A 19,295-nucleotide genomic window follows, 5' to 3' on the forward strand; every position below is an offset into this window, starting at 1 on the left:
GAAACATGCAATTAGGACACAATAACATTAAATTAATGTATAGAATATGTGTGAGGACGGAAATAACTGAAAAAGGACCTCAGCACTGCTACAGTGAGAGACATTTGGACTGAAGATAAATGCCAGTCAGTAATATTTGTCCACATCCCTTATCTGATATTTTGCTATAAACAACACACATTTCAAAGCTCAAAAATCCTAATTATCTTCAAAGGGTGATTCTAGGAGGTGAAGTTTCTTTCTTTCTTTCTGTTCAGACACATTCAGTAGCGTTCTCGTCTCTGCCTCCCTTTTTGTTAAAAACACTGGGTCACGCTCTTTTCTTATCGAGTAGCCTATCACTTAAAATAAATCCTCTATTGTTGCTGCTATAATTACTTGCATACAACGCCAAACCTAAAAAATAGTTCACAATCAGTCCATTTTTTAGCAGTGTTAAAAAAAAGAATCGTATGTGAAACATGTTTCTAGCCCAGCATGACTCTCAGGGTTTCACTTTGGTCTGCAGTTTATGATTTACAAATGCATCAAGTTATCTGATGGATTGTCTTAAAATTTGGAAAAATATTCAATTGGTGATCCTCTTTCTTTTAAATGCCATCATCATCATCATCATCATCATCATGACAATTTCTGTCCAGTATCATGGTTTCTCACAGAATACACTCCCACTACCTGCTTGCAAAACAATCAACTAGTCCGCTAATTAGCATTTGTCTTCATGGTGAGTTGTGAAAATCAAACAGTGATTTTTATTTTTTTTTAATTCAATCTAAGAGCGTGCATAGCCACCGTGCGTGTGTTAGCATGCTAACATTAGCATTTCCTATCGAAGCTCCGACAATGGCTGCAAACATGAGCAGCACGGCTGTTAAGCCTTCTTAAATATGTATTTCCTTAACAGGAGGGGTCACTCATGGCTGAGTGCGACATACGGAGTGCATCTAAAAACAGAGCCAAAAAACAGTAACATATTGTCAATTTTAGTCTTTTCGTGGCACATATTCTCTTTGAATATACAGCTTTTGTATAAAAAAAAATGGCAACGTTAAAGCTTTATTGCCCAACATTAAAGTGTTTTGTCCGGCGTCCTGTTGTCTCCTGTTTTGTTCCTCAACTGCAGCGGTGACCAAAGCACCTGGTCCATTACTGCTGCTCAGCAGGATTTTCATATCAATTATGGAGGGGGGGGGGGGGGGGGGGGGGGGGGGGGGGGGGGGGGGGGGGGGGGGGGGGGGGGGGGCATTGGAGGGCAGAGACGGACAGAGCAATGAGGACAGATCCTATGTTTTGCTTTGGGTCATAAACTGGCATAGGAGATAATCATGCCTCTTTTTTTATTCTTTTTATTTTAAATCTGTAAAATATGACTTTCTGGAGGTAGACATGGATTTCAAACACCCCTGGGTTTGTAGGTAGACGGACTGGCATTTCACTTGGTTACAGCAATTTTAGAAATGAATCATTACTATGGTGCTTGGAGGCCGTCCTTTTCTTTATTTTCTCCTTTCCAAACATGTTGTGAAGCACCTCTATCGCCATGGGGACAAACACTTTCATGACGCTGTTGCCATAGAACCCGGCGACACGCTGCACCCCGTGCAAGCTTTTCATTTTCAATTTTTTTTGGGGATACAGACATACACAAATGTGTTGCTGCAGCCATCCTTTAGAGGCAGCTGACATGATGTTTCTGGTGTATGTGTGTGTCTGTGTGTGTGTGTGTGTGTGTGTGTGTGTGTGTGGGGGGGGGGGGGGGGTGTTTGGGGTCTGGACTGATTTCCCTGACCTTTTAAGCATTAGGGGCCCTCAATCTGGCAGACTGTGTCCAGAATGAACTGGTTGGTGTGCCCCATTATGCCGTGGATTACCCCCTTCTCACCACGGCAACTGTGTGGCTGTTATCCCCTCTTTTGTGAGGATAAGCCCAAATGTGTGGCACAGGCCAGGCAGGGGGTGCACTGGAACCCGCTGGCGTGGGGAGTTTTCAACCCCTCCCACATAGAGTGCTGACACTGACACTATTTCACACACACACACACACTAGTACAAAGTGCAAGCTAAGGGGTTTGAGGGCGTGAGAGGGCAAAGGGAAAGTAATAGATGCACTGACACAGTCACAGACATTTTAGATATTCAAATCTTTTCAGTACACATGTTTTTTTTGTTTTTTTATCCTTTATATAAGCTAAATCGCTGTGGATCAGCTGGGGATGATGGATGTTTCCAGCAGCATGTGCTTCAGAAAAGACTCTACAGGGAGCTGCGCCAGCCCTCCTCACTCTTATACATTTCTATTTTTTGCATAACTTAGATCTTAAACTCACAAAACCACGACTGCTATAGGTTAAGCACAGAGGGAATTGTTAACTGAGGGCGATTTGAAGTCGATGGAGGCACCCGAAGAAAGGAAATCCAGTATTTGTAATCAAACACTCAGGAGAAACGGTAAGGACCTGAAACTGAAAGGCCAAAAAAAGAAAGATACCTCTGGAAGACAATTACTCTCTACAAGATGTGTTTTTATTCAACTCACAGTACATTCTACAGATGCACACGTGTTACATCACCTTAATACAACAGAGTCTTGTAATACCTCCTCTTAAAAATGATGAATTGGTCCTAAAAATATAAAGGAACAGATTTAAAGTCACCAAAACTGTACATTATTAAAAATTCACTTAACACATTTGGTTCTTGTCTTTTTTTTTCTTTTCTTTTTTCCTTTTTTGGAGAAAAAAAACAAACAAAACAAAACAAAAAAAAAACATACCGTCCCTTTAACTGTACTAAAGGAACTTTGAAGTTTATTTCCTATCAGTGGATTCGAGTTCAGTGTAAGAAAAAAAAAAAAGCTTTAAATAAAAACCGGACTGCGGAGTCACCCCGTCGCCTTCATAGCACACAAACCATGCCGTGCGATGGTGTACATTGGCCCTTGTACAGCACAAAACAAAAGAAAATAAACCAATAAAAAGGAATGTAAGACAGGAAACCAGACAGAAATGTGCCCAGTAATTCAACATCAATTTATCTGCAATGTTAGCCTTTTAAAATAAGATCGTTTCAGTCTATTGTAGCCACTTTTGGGAGGTTTTCCATCTGGTCAGAAGAGCTACCGACACAAGATTGAGCAATAATTCAAACACTTGGCCGTAGACTTAAATCATGTCAGACATGCGCAAATGTTCAAAAGACCTGCAAATCACAACTACGGCGCCAGAGCAAACGTTCAGCGCGTGTCCAATCAAACCAGACTATTTACAGGTGCTCAAAATGACACCAGCATCCTTTTGGTTTTGGACACATCGGGTGGCACTGGCTGAATATTTGCTCCTCACAGGCGGACAGACAGTGAAATCTAAGCCTAAGGCTGACCAGCGCTAAAGATCCTCCAGTTTCAGAAACCAGTGTCGTTCACACAGCAGCAGAAGGTGGGTTCGTGTGTGTGTGTGTGTGTGTGTGTGAGACATTGTGTGCAATAATCGTGTGCATGTTCATATGTGCGATGGTGAAAAGTGTGTTAAGTGTGCGTGCACGTGGAGGTTATACGTCTACTCGTGGCAATCCAACAACAGATTCCTTTTAGTTTGACTGGCCTTTTCATAAATCGTCTAAACATCTCTATAAGGTAATCTGTACACATTCACTACAAGCTATTGCTATTAAATAATCCCAGCTATTGTAATCTTTATATATATTTATATATAGAATATATAATAAAAATATATTGAGCCAAAAAAGTACTTCTAGGCATAAGACCACATTACATTACATTTCCAATGAACAGGTACTAAATGGCCCGAGCTCCCTGGGGGGGTTTTGATCCATTTTGTCGTCGAGCAGTGCTGAGCAGGTCCGGTCTGCAGCGTTAAGGCTGCAGTAGTGTGATTAGTCCCTGACCTTCAGTACGAGTGTGAGAGCTAAATACTCAGGGCACGAGGCCATGTCATCAGCCCACAGCGGGACCTGACCAAAGGCTTTGCTATGACATGGGGCTTGTGATAGGAAGTGACAGGGAAATGCAAACAGCAGACGAGGTGTTGAGGCGAAAGATGAGGGGACACAAAAGGGTGGAGAGTGAAGATGGACACGTTCTTACTCTGAAGGGGAATGGGTACAAGTTCAAGCCACTTCAGCTGTGGGCCTTTTAGAAAATATTCGGCCTGTAGAGGAAACAATAACAGACAAAGAGCCAGAGTCTATACATATATACCTATACAAGAGATAATACACGTCGCTGGAACGAGCTCCAGGCAGTCTTAGCAGTAATGGAGAGTGTGACTGGGACGGTGAAAGCACCAACAGTCTACAGCCCCACCATCAGGGCAGTCGTTGCAGGCTCCTATTTGTCCTTGTCCGAGTAGAACTCCGCCCAGCGGCTCTCAAAGAAACGCCTCATTGAGTGTCCCGCCATTCCCACCTCGGACGTGTCCTCGTTGAAGAGCTCACAGTTGTTGAAGACGAGCTGAGCGTCTGCTGCAAACTCCTCGCAGCTGCAGTAGCTGAGGCAGGGAAACCCAAAAGGACTCAAGTTAAAAAACCTCAAGAAAGGGAGGAATTATTAGCAAAGAAACTCATACAAGATTGCAACAAAACAGGAAAGTAAATCATGACGGGGCAGCGTATAAAAACAAAAACAAAAAAAAAAACACAATTCTTCTTCAAAAAAGTCAAACAAAACACTGAACTATCAATAAAGATAAAGAATCGAGCCCTTACGCTCCCTGTAGCAGTCTCTCTCTCATGGTGAGGAAGTCCATGGGGTTCTTGATGATGCGGCGGTAGCCTGGCACCAGCCGGGGATTGACTGGTTCAAGGAAGGGCCAAGCGTCTGCATGAGCCTCCATCTCCATCAGAATGATCCTGGCAGGAAGTTGCAGAACAAATTAAAACAAATTCTGCACAACCGTCAAAAAAAACTGTCACCTTGAAGACTAGAAAAAAAAAAAAGAAGCTTTTAACTGAACTCATGTTGCACTTAATAATAAGACTATGCGTGTGAATGTTTCGACAGCGGTGAGGGCGGCACTCACTCGCAGAAGGTGAGGTCGGGTTGGTTGCGCGTTGTCATGCGGCGCCTTTTGCTGCTGCTGCCGCCGCCGCCGCCTCCTCCTCCTCCTCCTCCTCCCTCTCTGCCGCCTCCTTCTCCGGAGTAACGGGAAGACGATGCAGGCGCCGCCTCCTTGTGCCGTGTCGTCATGCCGCCGCTACGTCGCGTCGCCGTCTCGTCCTCGGAGCTGTCGTCTTCATACCTTCTCTTTTTCACTCTGGTGCGCGTTTTGGACGCGCGCTGCAAGTCGCCCTCCGCCTGAAGGGAGATGCAGACCAGAAAATGAGCAAAAAAATGCAGTGAAACGTCACAATAGCTGGAAAACACTGCTGGACTGAAAAGAAAGTGCTAAGTTTAGTTGTGACTAAATTTTAAGCATCACAGGACGGGCTCCAACCTGAGAAACACAGGTTGGACAAAACCAGTCTCCCTCTGGGATCTGAGTGATTTTGGGCCTCAGGCAGTACATGTGGCAGCCCCGATCACAGCCGTCACACAGCAACAGGCACTCATCGTTGTCTCCCTTTCTGCAAACCTGGCAAGTCTACAAAGATCACAGAAGTTACTGTAAGTTAAACCAGAGTTTGTGTTGAGATTTTTGAGAAGTGGCCTCCCATATAAATCCCGTACGCCACGGAGAAATGACACTTGAGCAGTTAATTGTGGGGCTTCTTACCACTTTGGTAACAGATCTTTCCCAAGCAATGGCCTTCTCCAGCTGAAGTAAACACAGACAGAGCTGGGGAGCGCTGCGGCAGCGGTCTAACGCCTGCCGCCACGTTCGCATACGAGAGGTGATTTCACTCTCCAGACTGGAACGGAACAAAACTCATGAATAACTTTGAAATATAAAAGTGAAAAAAACAAATAAATAAATAACGCAAGTATCCTCTCAGGCTGTCCTCACCTGATGACATCCATTGGATGCTCCTCCCCGGGTGTAGGGGTGAGGGGAGCGAGGCGCATCACTTCAGCTGGGTTCCACAGCGGCTCCTTCAGGTAGCGTCTCTCGATGTTTCTTTCGAGGTTGGCCAACCGCAGCACGGCCAGGTCCAGCGGGTGTGTGGCGATGCGAGGCAAGCCGGACCACTCCTTCTTAGTTCGCACGATCCAGTCATCACGCGGGTCGACGTCGTGTTCGTAGAACTGAAGGTCGTCACGTGTGGAGTCTGGATCCGGGATCGTGTAGGGCTACAAGGGGAAAAAGACACGAGGGGCTGAAGCGACGGAGAGTGAGAAAACGTACACAGCGTGCACGTTTGTCAACCGTTTCAAAGATTACCTGAAACTCAGCCAGCGGGGTCTCCGTGTTTGTCTCAGCGTCGCTCACTGCACTCTGAGGAGGTGCCTTGAAGAATCGGAAAGAGCAAAAACGATTTGTTTCACTACTTGAAAACATATTAGTTGTGGTTTACTTTATGTACAGAATATTCTGTTAAAAACAAAAAAAAAAAAAGACATTTTTCAGCACGTGACCACGTTTTCACAACTTGGAAAATTGTGCAAATCTATGTTTTCAGGCAATTAAAGAAAAAAAACAAAAACATAACACATTTTATCATCTATTTAAAAAAAAAAGAAAAGAAAAAAAAGGCGAAACTCTATTGAGCTCCGCTTTCACCTTCAGATGTAGATCAGCAGCGATGACCCGCTGCTCGAGGTCTTCCACCCACTGAAGGGCGCTGACGTCTGTCTCCATCGCTTTCTCCTGCACCTGCCAGGGCTGCTGCAGAGCCTCCAGCAGGACGTCCTTCTGCTCCACCTTTGACTCAAATATTGGGTCTGTTCGGACATTTATAAAGGAGTAAACGACACAATGAGGCGAAGAGAAAAAAATAATAATAATTTAAATACTAGCATACTCACAAACCCACAAAACAGATTAAGATCCAGTTAATAACAATGCTCACCGTTGATAGGTTTGGTGCACATCTCAGCAAGGCTCTCCATGTGTTTGGCCAAATGCTTATGGAGCACCTTCTCTCTGATGCCTCTTGGATTGAGGGCCTGCAAGATGTGATAGAGTTCCTCTGGATCCTTAATCCACCACCAGCCACGCACCATTGCTGGAGAAGACAACCACAAAACATTATTATCATTATAAACAAGAGATTAAACGCATGAAAAAAAGCAAGAAGAGGAGACGAGTTTCTTTCTTACTGACTTACATAACAAAGAACATTTCCCAGAGTCCCCTTTTAACCAGAAACTACTTACACGCTGGGATGGGTTTGACCACCATCTGTGTGAAGTACTGCTGCTCGAGTTCCTGGAACACAGAGTTGGGTGGACGGCCGCGGCGTTTCGCTGCAGCTCCTCTGGGCCCTCTGCGGGCGGGACTACTTCCCCTGCTGCCTCTCCTCCGCCTGCGACCTGGCCTGACCGGAGTGGTGGGAGCGGCTGGTGGAGGAGCCACGGGAGCTGCCAAAAGCTGAGGGATTGCAGGAAGAGCGGCGCCTGTTGAGGAGATGTCATGTGGTGCTGCTGGGGCTGCAGGGTCAGCAGGGGTCTGGCAAGGCAGCAGTGGGTCCGGCTGAAATGTGGGAAGGCATGATTTTATACAGACTGAAAGTGCATTATTACAGCATCAAATTGTACTTTACGTCATCATTCCATTGGCGAACCTGTATGAGTGAGGCAGCGAGTGGCGGCAGCGCACTCGGGATCTGAGGGAGGAGTTTCGGGGGCGAGCTGGGCGACGTGGGCATCTGGGGCTCGGTCAGAGAGCTATCGTCGCACGGTTGTTTGGGGAGGAGATTGAACCACTGTCCTTGCTTCTCTGCCATCTCCTTCACGCTCTCCTCCGGCTGGTTACCATCTGGAGCTTCGCCTGCCACTGAGCACGTGCCGTTGGTCACCGCTTCCTGCGACTGGCTGAGCCAGCTCTGGAAAGCTGCTTGTGTGAGGTCTTGCATGCAACTGTTTGGTGATCCCGGCCCTTCCTCCCCACCAGACCTGATGCTGCTGCGACGCCGGCGGCGGATCTTTGCAGTGCGGAGGTGAAGCTCGACTTCGGGTTTGATTTTTCGAGGACGTCCGCGGCCTCTCTGCGAGCTCATGAGGGATGCAGTGCCAGGAAGGGGGTCCTCCTCTGGAGAGAGGGGCTGGGCCTGGCCTGGGGTGGCAGAAGATGGAGAAGAAGGTAGAGTAGGAGGAGGAGTGGTCGGCATGGAAGCCTCCTCAACTTTGGGCTCCTTTTTGAGGAAGGTCACAGGCACCTCAGCTATAAGGACATCTTCTGAAGCTGCAAGATACAAGATCAAGAATAGGCAGGTTTAAAAACACCAAGAGTTTATAAAAAAAATAAATCACAAAAATGTAATTCAGTCTCAGACTCACTTAGTAATTCTTCAGGCCCCTCAACCAGAATTCCTCCCAGGTGAGGTAGGGCTAAGTATCTGCGTCTGTAACGGTCCTGACCCAGCATCACAGCCCGCATGGAATGAGACGACTGCAGCAGCTTTTTACGGAAAAACGCTTGGCGCTGTGGAGGGTCAAAAGCAAACGACATTCAACAGACGGCAACATTAATGTGCAAAGCGCTGCGTCTGAGTAGCATCAGACTTACCTTTGTTAGCTTATCTATCTGTCTTTCAAGCTCTGGAATGCTGGCATTGGTCGGGCTCTCACTCTGCAGCGAGAAACATTCAGTTAGAATTAAACTGCACGAATTCTAAAGCTCGAATTCTGAAACAACGGGGCAGGTACACACGTCGCTGAGTTTGGGCTCTTCTTTGCGTACGCGTCGGTTTCCTCTCTCCAGAACGAGACCACTTTCCTCCAGACTGAGGTTCTCTTCCTCGGCTACTCTGGCGCTGCGCCTCCTCTCCTCGAAACAGAGCTCCTCCTGCGAGCGTCCTGTGCGACGCGCGAGAGCCGCCTTCAGTCTGGCAGGGAGAACACGGAGTCACGATCAGCACAACATTTATGGCTTTAACAGAATCGAGCTGTTCCGTATATGTGGGGGAAAAGAAAGAAAAATAAATAAATAAATGGTCATACTTGCGCAGTTTCCCCTCAATGATCCACTTGTTCTTCCTGAAGGTTGCCATGTTCTCCAACGTGTTGTCGATGTCACTAAATTACAAAACAGACATTCAGAAGCAATGTAACAGCAATGTGGCACATGGCAAAGTCATTTGATGTAAGAGCAGGAATTTATCTTCTTGGTCCAACCTTGTCACGATGCTGCTGCTGTTAAGCTCCTCCACCAAGAAACCCAGGATAGCTGCCTTGGTGTCAGGAGGCAGGGCATGAAAGGTTTTGGTCCTCAGTGTGTTGCAAACCTCCGTCTCGTAACCATGAGATTCCAAAAAGATGCGAAGCACTTCTGAGACGGTGCTGCGGGTCAGCTCCAACTCAACCAGCTTTTCCCCAAGTATTTTTACCGACTGCATATTGGCACGAAGACGAGAGAGAAATGCAGATTAAAGGGTCAAACAAGTCATTAACAAGAGCTGCTTTAATGGAGAGAATGCACACAGTGGATCTCACACACACACACACACACACCTGATAATAAGACGGTAGGCCCGGATCGTGCAGCGCTGACTCCACCAGCTTTATCAGTAGGTCCTGGACCTCTCCCTGGCTGTCGCCCAGGCCGAGCACACCCTCCTGTAAAGTAGCCAGGCTGGGGATGTCTTTGGGTACATTGAGCCCAATGATCTTTCCATAAGCATGTAGGAACTCAACCACATCCAGGCAGTGTGCAAAAGCTGTTCCGGAAAGCACCAACCCGGGTATGCGGGAGAGCTCTGGAAGAGGCTGGTGAGAGGAAAGTTCAACAGATTATTTAAACTTTTTTTTTTTAAACTAGAAGATCAATATGAGGGTTCAATTGACAACTCACTTTATGATCTGTGAGACACATGTCCTCCGTGGGCTTCTTCAGCTCTTCTGCGATCAGTTGCTGCCTCTTCCGCTCCTCGAGACGCCTCTGGGCCTGAGCTCTCCTCTCTGCGGCCCTTTTAGCTGCCAGAGCGGCATGAGCTGCCGCCTCCGCCTCCGCCTGGGCTTTAGCCAGGGCCTTGGCTTTACTCCGAGCACTCTGCGCCCTGTTACTCTGTGCTGCCCTTTCCCCAGACGCCTGCTGTACAGGTGAGGCAGGATTGACCTTGACAGACCTCCTGCGGCCAGGCTTTTTGGGCTCCGCGGCAGACTCTAGATGTGCGAGCTGCGGGGCTGTCGGGTCTGTTGTTTCAGCCTTTCCCTCGTGGAGTTTGGCCTCTTGCTCCAACTAAAAAGCACAGGCAAAGGCGAAAATATGACATTAAATAAGACACGATGATGAGCACTACGGTGCAAATGATCCAAAATGTGACTGCTCAGTTCTTAGCTGTACCTTGGCCTTCTTTTTTTCCTCTTTCATCTTTTTAATCTTTGCATCCTCCCTTCTCTTCATTCTTGCCTGGAAGAGGAGCAGCAAAGAAAAACAGGATGAGATGTGAATGATGTAACAGGTCAACATCACAGCCAGTCTGGAACACATACCTTCTTTTTCATTTTCTTCTTGATTTTTGCCAATTTCTCCTTTTCCTCCTCTGTAAGAGCCTCTATATAAAAAGCAGAAATAATCAGCCACAGAAACACATCTGAGGTTTTACAGTAAGCGAGCGATAAAGTCACAGAAAACTAACATTTAAGCCAAATAACGTAAACATCAGCTTTCACTCACCCTTGGCCTCAAGTCGCTTCAGCAGCTTGGCATCAACTTTGCTGAGGAGGTCGATCATCTTGAGTTTAGGGGGTCTACCGGGGCGGCGAGCCGGCCCTCCCTTCACGCCGCGAACCCTGCGAGGTTTCTCTTTATCAGGGTTCGGTGGTCTACCCCGCCTACCAGTGATGGCCATGATCATAGAGGGAACTTCCTCATTGGCCAAAAGGACCCACTTCTTGCCCTGTAATACATCAGAGACATGGATGCAATTAACAGGCCCCGTGAGGTCTTCCACACGTTTGTGAGACCGCAAGTTCTTTTTCTTTTTCTTTTTTTTTACCTCTGAAGATTCTCTCTCTTCATAAAAGTCTCCAACAGGCATGCGTGGGCTGAAGCTGAAGTGTTCTCTGGTGACCACACTGTCTGTGTGTCTCTTCAGGTACTGGGAGAAGTTATTAGGAAATGGCAGAACAGGGAGGAGGCAAAAAAAAACAAAAAACAAACAGTGAGTGTTACGACATAATCAATGCACGATCAACCGTAACAAAATGACAGTTTCATCAATATACGAGTGTTTAAATGGAAGGGGAATTCACCTTGATTATTTCTGGAAACTGCTTCATCCTCCTTCCACATGGAGTGTAATACCAAGTTTCACCCTTCATGCGGCTCTCCATTTTCTTCACACGGATCTCCCTCTTCCAGCTAGAAAATAGGGGAAAAAAAAAAGCCTTTATATTCCTGTTCTGGTTCCAAGGTAAACCTTTTAAGGGATCGTTTAAGCAGTTTGTACAGTTTTCTTACTGTAAACAAAAGTAATGAACAAATACCCGATATCATAACAACAAATACTAAAAATCTACAAACAAACAAATTTGTTACACAGACCAAAAAAAGAAAAGAAAATAACAGCATTGCTCCGTTTTAATTTCAAGGTTTTGACTTAAATCAACTTAAGGTCCTTTAACTAATGAAAAGAATGGTTACCCGTGCAGCAGAGGGAACTGAACCTGCTCCTCAGTGGCAACCCTTCTTTTGTTCGCTTCCCCTGCTCGAGAAAATGAACACAAGCACACGCTTAGAATGATGCACCGAGGAAAAATGTTAACAATATGCCATCGCGTGGTGAGGAGCAAAAACGTTGACCCGCTTCATTACCCACGGTGGAGCTGTCGTCATCATTATCATCAACGCCATCGGCAGACGTTTCGCCATCTCGTTTCTGTGCCGTCTCCACATTTCCTTCTTGGTCTTGTTTTTTGGCTCTTTTCATCTTCTTGGGTTTCTGAGCTGCTGCGCTGAGAGCTGACGCGTTGGCCAGAACAGCTTCAATCGCGGCTGTTATCGGATCAACCTCCTGTGTGAAAGGCCCAGCCGCCGCCGCCTCCGCTGGCGTTCCTTTAACATCCACCTTGAGAGACGTCTTTCTCTTTCTGCCCCTTGCCCCTTCCTCTTTAGCGCCTCCCTCTTCATCAGTCTTCATCTTCTCCACTTTTGGGGTTCGAGCTCGAGGCTTCCGCTGTTCCACTGAGGAGGGAAAAAAAAAGAAAAGAAAAAAAGAGTGGTAAATTAAACCCAATACTCTCTTAAGAGTGAAATTCGACTGAAAACGGACTGTCAAATACCTGGGGTTTTAATCCATATTGCCTTTGGAGCTCGAGGTTTGCGAGATTTCCCTGTGGTTTTCAGGTGCCCTCCAGCAGCTGAGCCAGTCGGCTCAGTCACTGGTTGGAGTGGGTGTACAGCAGGGCTCTCTGCTGGGGTACTGAAGGCGATGAATTTCTCGTCTCTCATCTTGAAGCTCGGGGGTGTCACCGTCTCATTAGCAGTGGTCTTAATGTGTCCAGCTGAGTCTGGTGTATCGTGTCCTCTTGGCGTCCACTCTGCTTCAGGATCTGAGACAGAACAGGAGGGAACGGTGTCAGCAGGGTGCAGACAAGTCATCTTATGCATAGCTCTCTTTATTAGGAGTCATTTTCCCTCTTTTGTTAAACAAAAAAAAAAAAGATACATTTAGATATGCATTGCTAGTATACAATAATATGCATCAATAATTATAAACTTACTAAGTGTACCTTGAAGATCTGGCTGAGATGAGACAACAGAGTGCGAGTTGGACACACTCGAGTCGACAGGAGGCTCTTCAATCTGAGAAGTATTGTTCAAAGAAGACTCCAGCATGGATTCTCCTGTAACTTGGAAGCTGCTTGTCTGGTCCGCCTCAGAGGTATCCGCTTCCCCGTTTGAGTTCCTGGTGTCATCTCCGTAGTCTTCTTCTGAAAAGCTGCTATTTCTGGTGCTGTTAAATGTAGAAGATTGCTCCTCCTTAGGACTGGGTTTGCTGTCAAACAGAGAGGTGTCCTTTCTCATGGGAGAGCTGTGGTCAAAGTGAGCAGAGCCATCTAAACATGAGTTGTCTCCACCTAAAAGAGAGGTCGTTTCCAAGACAGAGCTGACATTGATTCCAGAGCGGGTGTCGCACGTTGAATTGCCATCATAATGAGAGGCAGTATGGGAAGAGTTATCAAAACTTTGTTCTTCGGTCAGATGTTCTACCCTTGTGCTGTTAAGCTGTGGGGACTTTCCGAGCAGAGATGACTCCATCGCAGAGTTCTCAGCCTCTGGGACGAAGCCGCTTTGCAAGCGGTGCTTCTCAAAATCTGTTTGTTTATTCTTGAGATTTTCGTCAGGAGCACTTGTGCTCTGGAGGGATTTTCCTGGGAGATCAATGGGGGATTTATGTGGGCTGACTTCTGATTCCTTCGCCTCCATCCTCACTGTGCCCGAATCGAACTGAGAGAAGCATTCTTCTGGTTTTCCATTCCTTTCATTTCCCACTTCTTTGCCATCATTACTGGAACCGTGGTGGTCTGACTCGGGAGACAACTGCTTCACAGAGGGAGGAGTGGTGGTGCTTGGAGGATGCGGCCCAGAGTCAGAGCTTTGCATCGCTCTAGAGGACGTACCCATTGCAGGAGGCACAGACACCAAGGCAGGAGGGGAGGACACGGGTGCAGTCCTGGAGGCTTGAGTGGTTAGAAGAGGTAGGGTAAAAAGAGGTCTGACTGTAGGGCTGTCTTGGGCTTCTGGAGAGGCTAAGTTAACCCCTCCTGGTGGTGCTGATGCTGCAGAAGCAGAGGAAAGACTTGTGTCAACAGCTGGAAGAGTGTACGTCTGACATTGGGATGTCGATACTGGTTCACAAAGTTTACTGCCAACTGAAGGAGTTTGTGATGAAGGAGAGGCAGGTGTTGACATCTGAGACAGAGCCACACTGGAAGATGAGGAATTTGCACTCTCAGATAAAGTATCAGATATCAACTTTGGGGGGGCCGGTGTTTCATGCTGACCTCCAGATGCATCGGTGAAACAGGTCGTCAAAGACGGCTTGGACCCATGAACCATCTGCATCTCTAGAGATGAGGTGGGTGCAGAGTAAGATGAGGTGGGGACTACAGCGAGAGGGGAAACGGTTGCAGGAGGTACAGAGGCTGACTTTGCATGATGAACCAAAGACTCTGATGAGGAGGCAGGCCGTCCTGAAGAACCTGCTGCAGGTCTTCTCACACTCTCAGGCGAACCAAAAGGTGTGGACACCTTTGAAGGTGATGCAGGCAGGGGAGAGGAAGATCCTTCTGAAAGATACCCGGATCCTGCAGGGGATACCTCAGCTGCACCAGAGATGGGAGTCCTGAGGCCCTGCACCATTAGGGGAGGTGAGGAGAGTCTGGAAGAAGCTACTGCAGATGGAGTAAATGACACACTGGAAGGTGCTGACATTTGCAGAGGAGCAGATTCTGATGAAACTAAAGGGGGCTCGGGTGCAGATGAGACCCGCGGAGGTGTTGAGGCCTGGGTCAGAGACCCAGTGCCAGATGCCGAAAGCGGAGAGGACCCACACTGGGGAAGAGGGTTTATGACTGGATCTTTGACAGGGGAGGTGATTTCTGGATGTGGAGCTGCTGGCTGATCTGAATGGCGAGGATATTCACTTTGAGGACCCACATGAGCAGCAGAAGGTTTGGGTTGGTAAATGTCAGTCTTGGCTGGCCTCTGGGCACTGGGCGTCCTTTCATTGCTCTTATAACTTGTGTCAACCTCTTTGACAGCTTCTCTCGAATGCCCTAAAAGAAGAATAAAAAAAATAAAGAAACGTCCACAAATCAGGAAAAGTGACATATTCCAACAGTGACACTGATAATCCCATGTGATCCTAATATTGTGTAGAAGCAATTTTATGCTAGAAATAAAGATGTTCAGCAGACATTAGCTGCCCCTCGCTAACCATCTGGATGGCACTTTAGTCAAACAGTGGCACCTGCTGGTTGTGTCTTAACACTATGAGTGCTGAGCTCTGGCAGTGAGACTGACCCAGTACCAGACACTTCAGGGAAACACCTGATGTGTTTGTCTTTTTTTTTCCAGATTCACAATAGCTCTTTTCCAGCAAAACCAACATAACACAGCCAGGGAACGGCATTATTCAGCAAGATCCTGAACAGAGATGGCTATGTTGTACATGGCTAAGGAGAAATAAAACCAGATGACTGGTATGACTGGCACTAAAAAGGAGGAAATGGAATGTTGGTGAGAGCAGTTTGACTTATGAGGAATCTAAGTTCAATGTCAAAAATCCAACCCTATCAAAATGTGGAACTGACATATTCCAGTCATAACACTGATAGTCACTTGCTTTTTAAAAAAGTGGAAAAGCAGACAGAAATAAGCAACAAAAGAAAGAAAGAAAGAAAGAAAAAAGTCACCTCGTCCAGGGGAAGACATTCCCACACTGCTGGCGTGGGGGCTCCGCTCCCTGTTGTGACCCTTGGGTGATCCACTATCCTGCACTGCCGACGGGGAAATAATTGGTGCCGACGACATCCCCACTGGCAGAGGACTGCCGGTGCTCCCTCTGCCTAAGCTGTGGTGCTGCGGGCTGCCACGTGGAGGAGTGAAATTCTGGGAAGCTGGGGACATCATCTGAGACTGCTGTGGCGGTGGGGGCAGCGGCGGCTGTGGCTGCGGCTGCTGGGGAGATGACAGGGATGGGTGCTGGGGCTGATGCTGGTAGAAGGGCATCCCATTAGGCATCATGCCATAATGCTGTGGTTGCTGGTGCTGCTGGTGGTGATGGTGTGGTTGATGGTGGGAGTGGAGGTGCTGCTGAGATGGTTGATGAGGGGGCTGTTGTAAGGACTGCTGCTGGTGATGCTGTGACGGTGTAATCCCAGGATGGGCTTGACTCTGGTAGGTCCCATACATGCCGTGGGAATTATAACTCATCTGCTGCGGGCCAGGGTTACTCCTGTTCCAGTACTGATTCCCTGTTAGAGGAATGTTTGCTGGGCCTGTGACAGGGGGCTGGTGGGAGCTTTCAATACCCCCGTTCAGCTGGTACTGTCCGTGACCCTGGAAGTGGTGCTGTGACTGAGGCGGCACCATCCCAGGTGTAGGCTGCTTCTGGTGCATCCCGTGCCCGGAAGAAGTGCCCATGCCAGGACCATACTGAGGGTGTCCACCCCACAAGTAGTCATAGCCCATGCTGCTCTGGTGCCGGTTGCTCATGTGTGGGTAAGGAGCCGATGGTGGGTGGGAACCCGGCCCACTGGACCCGAGTACAGTAGTGACGCCATTCACATTCATTTCGCCATTCATATCTGTTAGATACAAGGAGATAAACAGAGTTAAATAAAAGTACAGCCTCAGTAAAAGAGGATTTTCTTTTTCTCTGCTGAAATAAGTGATGCTACCAGAGGCTTCAAGCATCTCTGGTCATTTAACATCACTTTGCATCTTCTTACTGTCACTTTGTGTCTTTTGTGTTTCCATGTGTTTAACAACTATTTGTAGAGGCTGTTTTATCACCAGTCTTTAAATGGTTATTTTCTCCCTTTAGCTTTAATGGTCTCTGCTTTTCCACCTTTCTGCAACATATATCTTTAGTGTGTCTTTTTTCTTTTTGTCGTTGCAGGGATTTTGATCATTTTATCAAAAACTGATCCACATTTCTATGCCGCATGATTTTCTCTCAGACATTCTGCCAGTGACGCTCAAAGGAACCCTGGGCTTGTGACTCTTAGCCCATTCAGTAATACATCAAAGTTTCCCAAAAGGAAGAAAATACTCACTCTTGCCCTGTTGAGAAAAACTCATGGAGGACCCGTTAGTATAAAGAGAATCCCCTGAGGAGAGTTTCAGTCCTGAGTTTGCTGAGGATTGGGTGACATAGTTGAAATGATTATTAGAGTCCATCTGAAAAAAACCCAAAAGGATAGAAACAATCAAATCGCTCTGCTGTTGACTGTTAACCTCCAGCAAAATGTATGAAAGTGGTGCATTTTCTGCGCCTGGTTGAACTGAAGACGAAAGACAAAACGTTCCGCACGAATCGCAAATATATCACTTCCTCCGTTTTCATTTCTCATCACGTAGTTATGAAGACTGACTATTCTGCGTGACGTGTGCCATTTCCTCAGCGAAATGCCTGTTCTCTGTGAATTTGGGCGAATGCAGATTGTGACAACACCATTTCGCTCCAACAACAACCGTCAAAATGTCGCAGCCAGCAGCAGCAGATGCCAGGCCCTAGCGAGTGTAATGGACAGGCGGAATATTACGGTAGAAGCTCATCATTACCGCTGATGAAGCGCTGCTAATATGAGCGCAGCCTCCTCAATCTACCGACATAAATGTACACTGAAGCCAGGCACAGCCACACGAACATTAACAAGAGCCAGAGGCCGGGGCTGAGTGATAATGGAAGGATTAGTGATAATGTTTTACACTATGAGGCCTAGGAAAAGTGTTTGCCCCGCCACTCGCTGTTTAACAGTTCCCGGTAGCCCTTCGGGATACTTGATTTCCTAATTCAAGAAGGCCGTTGAAAATAGCTGGCGCTGTGTTAGCCTGTTGGCGTTAGCAGCGCCCTGAAACGAACAAGTCACTTTAAAGCGCTGCCAGTCGGCTGAGCCAACAACAAATACCGTTAATGAGAAAAACAAGTCCAATACGTAAACAGGTTCCCTTTCATTTTAACGTGAAACGTCAGAAAGAAATATTATGGCTACTATCCCAAGGTTATTTAGCTATACCATCACAATAGAACCTAGCTAACACACGCAAGCTATAGAGCTAACTAATAGCATCTGTAACGTTTATCCGGAGTAAGTAGGCTGCGATGCTAGCTTATAGCCAGGCAGCAGGTATCACAACCACACTGGTTTGGATCCACGATGCCCATCAGCAATATAGAGTAACGGGGGTGTGTATTAAAAAATTAAAATTAAAATTTTTTAAAAATAAACCGGTTAGTTAATTATGACAAACATTAACTCACCCATCAGACTCGCGCATTAACAGATGGAGGCGTGCTCTCTTTTGTTCAAGGGCTAACGTTAGCTAGCTGCCAGATGAAGTTACATTGTTTACGCTACACGCACAGACAATTTCTGCAGAGCATCATCCTCCCACACCGCCACCATCCAAAGTTTTGGTAATATTTTTGAGTTTAAGGTGCCCAACCTTTCATCTCTTGGGTTCCAGAGGAGCAGGCGACTCTAAGCCTTCGTCTTAACGGATACGCGGGTAAAGATGACACAGCGATAAATAATAAACAACTATTCCCTAACCTTTGGGGTTTAAATTAGCAAACATGGCTGGTGTGGTCCAGTGCAGCCATGATCACAGAACGCAACTAGCGGTGGCAGCGTAAAAGTGTCAACAATAACCACACACATCCGGTAAAAGTGCTTCACGCAACTTCACAAGACTTCCAGAAACGTAGAAAATTAATAAACACGAACATAAAAGAAAATTTTAAATAAACTTATGTCTCGCATAATAACTGTTTTACGGCATTATTCAAAGATCGAAAGGATAACCATAAAACGCACTTATAAGTGGTTCCTTAATAGTTTTTTCTGATTCTATCATTGTATTATTAGCATTAAATTCTATTTCATCTTTCTAATCGGGTTTCAACCTTTCACTCCTGGTGAAAAATGTCAAACTCTATGTAAATGCGAGTTCCGAGCTCTTATTTTAATCTGCTTCGGTGTGAGAACAGGAAACCGGAGTTGTGTACGGCCTTCTCATAAATGACGGTCTGTGAGGAAATCAGGCCTGATGAGGAAGTATGCCCATATTCTTGGTTGAATAAAACCCCGGAGCTCCCAGGGTCCTAGCGCCGACAGCTGCCGGCTGGATGCGTAATACGTAGCGTTACTTTGACTAAATGCTACACACGTAACTGACAGGTTCTGTAACTTAAAGTAAAATTTCAACGTGGATGTGCCATTCCCAGCAGCTTTTCTGGAAAGTTAACGGCAAACTCCAATGCCATGTTATGTAAAATGCACTCAGCAGCCATTCAATTAGTTGTGTAATCAAGTGTATGTCAGGGATGTCCAAAATCGGTCCTCGAGGGCTGCTTTCCTGCCGGTTTTAGATGTTTCCCTGCTTCAGATGAAATGGATCTCTTCCAAGGATTGTTAAATTCTGCACAAGCCTGCTAATGATTCATTGATCTGAATCAGGTGTGTTGAAGCAGGGAAAAATCAAAGACCTGGACCAGGCCAGCAGCCC

General features: G+C 46.7%; 1 protein-coding gene across 4 annotated transcripts; it reads right to left on the bottom strand.

Annotated features, from left to right (window-relative positions):
* Positions 1-2,501: 2,501 nt before the first annotated feature.
* baz2a (bromodomain adjacent to zinc finger domain, 2A) lies at positions 2,502-18,428 on the bottom strand. 4 transcript variants are annotated; one of them, XM_072367397.1, is made up of 30 exons: positions 18,234-18,428; positions 16,841-16,964; positions 15,476-16,369; positions 12,788-14,836; positions 12,338-12,607; positions 11,871-12,239; positions 11,700-11,760; positions 11,309-11,417; positions 11,053-11,154; positions 10,731-10,953; positions 10,547-10,608; positions 10,398-10,463; positions 9,906-10,292; positions 9,566-9,820; positions 9,230-9,444; positions 9,056-9,130; positions 8,766-8,940; positions 8,622-8,684; positions 8,393-8,537; positions 7,678-8,297; positions 7,271-7,586; positions 6,964-7,119; positions 6,675-6,835; positions 6,336-6,401; positions 5,961-6,244; positions 5,730-5,865; positions 5,451-5,597; positions 5,037-5,311; positions 4,723-4,866; positions 2,502-4,505 (listed from the first exon to the last, which is right to left on the bottom strand). In XM_072367397.1, the coding sequence occupies exons 2-30, from the start codon at positions 16,962-16,964 to the stop codon at positions 4,346-4,348; spliced, it is 8,109 nt and encodes a 2,702-aa protein (XP_072223498.1). In that variant the 5' UTR covers positions 18,234-18,428; the 3' UTR covers positions 2,502-4,345. The 4 variants fall into 4 exon arrangements, with proteins under 4 accessions (XP_072223498.1, XP_072223496.1, XP_072223499.1 ...); XM_072367395.1 differs by having other exon boundaries at positions 12,779-14,836; XM_072367398.1 differs by lacking the exon at positions 18,234-18,428 and adding an exon at positions 18,049-18,217 and having other exon boundaries at positions 12,779-14,836; positions 16,841-16,921.
* Between the last annotated feature and the right edge of the window lie 867 nt (positions 18,429-19,295).

Source organism: Leuresthes tenuis, unplaced genomic scaffold, assembly GCF_036924035.1.
Source record: "Leuresthes tenuis unplaced genomic scaffold, fLeuTen1.0.hap1 SCAF_16, whole genome shotgun sequence".
Taxonomy (NCBI): domain Eukaryota; kingdom Metazoa; phylum Chordata; class Actinopteri; order Atheriniformes; family Atherinopsidae; genus Leuresthes; species Leuresthes tenuis.